Source organism: Lytechinus pictus, chromosome 9, assembly GCF_037042905.1.
Source record: "Lytechinus pictus isolate F3 Inbred chromosome 9, Lp3.0, whole genome shotgun sequence".
Classification (NCBI taxonomy): domain Eukaryota; kingdom Metazoa; phylum Echinodermata; class Echinoidea; order Temnopleuroida; family Toxopneustidae; genus Lytechinus; species Lytechinus pictus.
In genome coordinates this window covers 15,602,085-15,607,629 of record NC_087253.1, presented here as the reverse complement: position 1 = coordinate 15,607,629, position 5,545 = coordinate 15,602,085, and the positions used below count along the sequence as shown (strand labels likewise).

Sequence of the window (5,545 nt, the reverse complement as noted above, 5' to 3'; positions counted from 1 at the left end):
TGTGACATCTTCAGTTGTGCTGGTGTCCACCTGTATCATCCGTCTCTTACTCGTCGTCATCCGTCTCTTCTTCGTCATCATCATCTTCATCTTCATCTTGATACTGGAATAAATCTTCGAATTGTGAACCATGCCTGGCTAACACTCTCTTTACGGCTTTCCGAAAATCCATGCCATTTTCTAATCTGTGCGTGAGATCAGAAACGATCTCAAGATTGATTTCAGCTTCTTCGAGGTACACATTTTGCTGCAAGAACTTGGAGTAAAGATCTAAAAAGATGCGTTTGACGGCCCATAGAAGTTTCACGTGAGCCTTTTCTTTAGCGTCTTGTTCTCCATTCCCTCTGAGATGTGTTACGATATCAGTATTGATATCTAAGCACTTGATACACCTCCCGCAACATGGATACCATGCCTGTTGATTGACCTGCCTGGCCTGTATAATAAAACTGTATCATACGTTCACTAAAGTCTCCACCAGAGTCCTTTGTATTGGATCACGGTGGCAGCTGAAACTAGCGGTCGCCATCGAAATGACAAGGATCAAGGAACCAGTTACTATCGGGAAGTAAACTGCATGTCTTATTACCGAAATTCGCATGATTCATAACCTACCATACTAACCCAGCCACGGGTGCCCGCTACATCCAGTGCAGCTATAGCAAGAGAGATGACGGGAATCTTCAGTCTATTCGGTCCACCAGAAGAGATTGTGTCTGACAACGGTCCACAATTTGTCGCGAAACCATTCCAAGACATGTGCAAGAAGTGGAATATCAAGCACATCACTTCTTCACCGCACTATCCAATATCCAACGGATTAGCTGAGAGAATGGTTCGTACAATCAAGAATCTGTTGACGAAGTGTTCTCAGACTGGCCAAGACAGTCAACTAGCCATGATGCACCTGAGGGCAACACCAGTGGACAATAACTTGAGATCACCAGCAGAGATGTTGTTTGGAAGACCCATTAGAACCACATTGCCAAGTCACTATCTTTCGAGAGATTCTGCTGCCACCGAGTTTCTCTTGAATAGGCAAGAAAAAATGAAGGAAGTGCATGATCGACATGCAAGTTCTGATCTGCCACCACTGCATGTAGGACAGCCAGTGAGGGTTCTGCATCCAAGAGACAACACTTGGATACCAGCCAAGGTATCCAAGGTCTGTGAAGAACCTCGATCCTACGAAGTTTCAACGCCGAACGGAGGAATATTGAGGAGAAATAGATCTCACTTGAGGGAAGTTCCATCCACCAACCCAACTCCGAAGCGTGTGAGGTTCGACGAAGACCGCACCACAGAAACTCAACCACAGGAAGACAGTGTCCAACGAACACCAATGTCCAACTCTAACGCTAATCAATCTCAACAGACATACTCACAAACTACGAGATCTGGACGCACTATTCGCAAACCAGAGAGATTCATGTTTGAAAATTGAACATTATGAACACTCTAAACTCTCAAACAAAGAAGAGAAAGAGAAGAAAGAAGAACAACACTGAAGATATTAGTGTAGTTTAAAAGTTTATTATATGCAAGTATAATTATTGTACATTATTTTTGGTATGTCAAGATAGTGTTTACGAAATTATCAAAAAGACACGATAGCCAAAACTTATTGTTTGGAAAAAATGATTTCAGGATCAGTCCGGTTATCCGAATTATCTTCAGTTTTGCACAAGATTTGAAGTTATGTAAAATTGAAGATGCATACAGTTTATCACAAATTGATATTATTCTCACAAACCAAACAATTTCTATATTATTATCTGATATATCATAACTAAGCCAAATTACCAAAATTTGCAGACTACCAAAAGTATCAGAAGCGGATCTAGAGGGGGGGTTGCAACCCCCCCCCCAAAAAAAAAAAATCCGGGGACCATTTTTTTAAATCTTATCTTTTTTTTAAAACTTGTAATTTTATTTTCACACACAGATTTTCAAAAATTTTCCCTACTGTGGGGGAGGGGGGACACCCCCCTCCCACACCCTCCCCCCTCGCTCGCTCCGCTCGCTTGGACTCGGTCGCTACGCTCCCTCGCATACCACCCCAACCCCCCCCCTTTATAAAAAGCTGGATCCGCCCCTGAGTATTGTTTGAAAACAATATCATTGAAATTTGAAATTCTCAATCTTTTCAGAAGAAGGGGGATGTTACGATATCAGTATTGATATCTAAGCACTCCATACAACTCCCGCAACATGGATACCATGCCTGTTGATTGACCTGCCGGGCATGTATAATAACACTGTATCATACGTTCACTAAAGTCTCCACCAGAGTCCTTTGTATTGGATCAAGATGTATTTCTGATATTTTTCATCTCTCAAGTCCTTGGTGGCTGTCAAGGCCTGCTCTAACCATCCTCGATAAGCAAGGTTGTCTTCAATTTATTCCATGTTAGCTGTCATTGACGATTCGTGTCCATTGCTTTCTGATACGCTCGTTTCGGAATCATCGTTGGATTCTTCAACTCTTTGCATTTGAGAGGGTGGGTCGGAGTCTTCATCTTCACTTGTTTCTTCTCCAGTGTCATGCTCATTTTGTTCATGCCTCTGCATTTCATACTTTCTACTATAAGTTTTATCGCATTGTGAACAAGCGTAACGGTTGGACATATCCAAAGTATTCATGTTGACTCGGTGATTATTTGTTCGGAAATTAAGAAAATTAACATTCAACCTTGTAATAATATTCAATCATGGAACGCACGTGAAGGTACTTCGATTATTCACGGATTCTTACGGATTCTACGGATTCTTACAGATTTGCAAGAAACGCGCGTGAAGGTACTTTGATTACTCACGGATTCTTACGGATTCTTACGGATTTGCAAGAAACGCACGTGAAGGTACTTCGATTACTCACGGATTCTTACGGATTTGCAAGAAACGCACGTGAAGGTACTTCGATTGATCACGGATTGTGACGGATTCTTACGGATTTGCAAGAAACGCACGTGAAGGTACTTCGATTAATCACGGATTGTGGCGGATTCTTACGGATTTGCAAGAAACGCACGTGAAGGTACTTTGATTACTCACGGATTCTTACGTATTCTTGCAAATTGTTCAAAATAACAACATAGAGCGAAGTTGGGTCAGTCGGTTAAGCATCTGCCTGTCAAACCAAAGGTCGTGAGTTCGAGTCCACTCCAGGCGGATGACCGAAGCCTGCGTGGTGTGTAAACGCCTCTCCCCTGTTCCATAGATGCAGGCTATGTTACAGTGGATAACACACAGTCCCTCAGATAGGACATTAAACGGAGACCCCGTGTAAAGGAGAGTCATCGCCTTTGCACGTTAAGAACCCACTGCACTATTCGTATAAGAGTAGGGGGAAACCCCGGTGAAGTGGTCCACCTGCATTCCCCAAATCAGTTATATCGGGAACACTCTTAAAAATGTTGGGCAACATACGGTCTACACAACAATTGTTAAAACTTTATCCAATTCTGGGTAGTTTTACACCAATAATGTGTGCTTTGGGTGAAAACTACACAGTATTGGTGTAAAACTACCCAGAATTGGATAAAGTTTTAACCAATTGTTGTGTGGACCGTATGTTGCCCAACATTTTTAAGAGTGAAGAGATTCAGAAAATTGAATTGAGAAATAATGCAAACAACAGAAGAAAAAATATAACGAATGTCTTATTCTGTTTTAAACATGTGAACTACTTTTCGAGTCAAATCTAAATTACCATTTGACGGTCTAGTTGGCCGTGCATGGGGTGATCGTTTCGTGAACCGCGAGGCACTTGACATCAGGCGCGGATCCAGGATTTCGTAGGGAGGGGGGCCCAAATTTGACCTGATTTTGGCGCCCCTGTGTACTTTTCGCAAAAATGGCAGCCCCTCCCTCCCCCAGGCAATCATAAGTGCCTTAAATGCATGTTAAATTATCTTATTTCATAGGCACATGAAGAAGAGGCAATTGAATAATGGTTTTATAATGATGTGTTCATGAATAAATGTAATATCACTTTAAGAAAGAATCAATGCGAGCAGAGAATAATGACGGCGATATGGCCATTCTAAAGGTTCACTCAAGCGTGACGCGCGCACAAAAGAATATGACGTAATATCATTAGCATAACAATGAAGAGTTGAATAGGGGTAATTAGCATAACAATGGAAGAGTAGTCGGGAAACATAGCCATTGAATAGGGATGATTACCATAACAATGGTGAATACGAAGAGATAGGATGGCCATTGAATAGGGGATCATTTAAATAACAATAATCGCAGTGACGTAGTAATGTTACGTATAACAAAGAAAGAATAGTCTGGAAAGATGGGAATTCAATGGAACTATTCACTGCATCTTCTTTTCTATCTATATTGTAATAGATGAAAGAAAGCAAACTATTCAAGATGTAATGGTCGAAAAAACCCTTTGATTTTCTAACAAAGCGAGGAATGCAATAACTAATCTTTGTATCTTCGCTCCAATCGGTTATTTTGCTACTGAAATGGTAGCTATAGTTAACGATGTCTTGGTCGAAAAAGCTTTTGATTTTTCGAACAAAGCGAGGAATGAAAGAACTAATCTTTGCATCTTCGCTCCAATCGGTTACTTCATACTTCCATAGTTTTCATTTTGACCCACATACACGACTCTCTTTATTGGCATTCTGACTCACACAAATTGTATTACAGTGCCGGCCGCGGGAAACGTCACAGTGCCCCCTAGGGCGAACGCGGTAGCCCGTAGCGGACATTTGAGGGGAGCGGACGAGGGAAGACGCCCGCGTCCGCTCCCCTAGGACATGAGTGCCCTAGGGGAGCGCCCGAGGATAGTGCCCGCGTCTATCCTAGGGTGTTTCCCTAGGATGTTCAGCCGTGCATTCTTGGTCGAAAGAGGAGGTCTGATTTGACACATTCGTTCAAGACTGCATGTGATTTTTATCTCATATCAAGCATAAGTTTTCGATAATTTATCGTGGATAAAATCTGTTATGAAAATTACAAATTTTGGGTTGTCCGTTATTTCATTCACTGACATGGTTAGTCGCGATCGTAAATGAGTTTCTGACGAAGGAGCAGGTATTTGTCGATGTTGACCCTACATTCCAGAGGTCGTCCTAGAACAATTTACTCTATTCTTTCCCTACATGGTCATCCTTTTTTATATACCCTGACATGCCTTTCAGGCGCGGATCTACGAGATGCAGATAAAAGGGAGAAGAAGAAAGCAAAAATGAAAGAAAAGGCGAAAATGAAGGGATGGATTGAAGACGAGAAGGAAAGAGTTAAGAGAAATAGAAAAAGTGAGAGAAGGGGAAAGGGAAGAAAGAGAAACAGAGGGGATAAAAAAGGGAAGGTGAGGCAGAAAGAAAAGAGGGAGAAGGAGAAAAGGAAAATAGATTGAAAATCGAAGGTGAGAAGAAGAGACAAAGGAAGAAAAGGAAGGACAGAATGAGAAAGAGAGAATGATAAGGAGGGGGAAATTAAATAAAATGAAGAAGGGAGACATAATAAAATGGAGTAAAAAAGCGAAAAAGGGAAGAGAAGTAAGGGCGCAGGAAAAGGT

General features: G+C 41.7%; 1 protein-coding gene across 1 annotated transcript; it reads left to right on the top strand.

The window, feature by feature from the left end:
• The first annotated feature begins 670 nt into the window (after nt 1-670).
• LOC129267661 (uncharacterized protein K02A2.6-like) lies at nt 671-1,444 on the top strand. Its single transcript, XM_054905304.2, has one exon. The coding sequence runs from the start codon at nt 671-673 to the stop codon at nt 1,442-1,444; it is 774 nt and encodes a 257-aa protein (XP_054761279.2).
• Nucleotides 1,445-5,545: the final 4,101 nt, after the last annotated feature.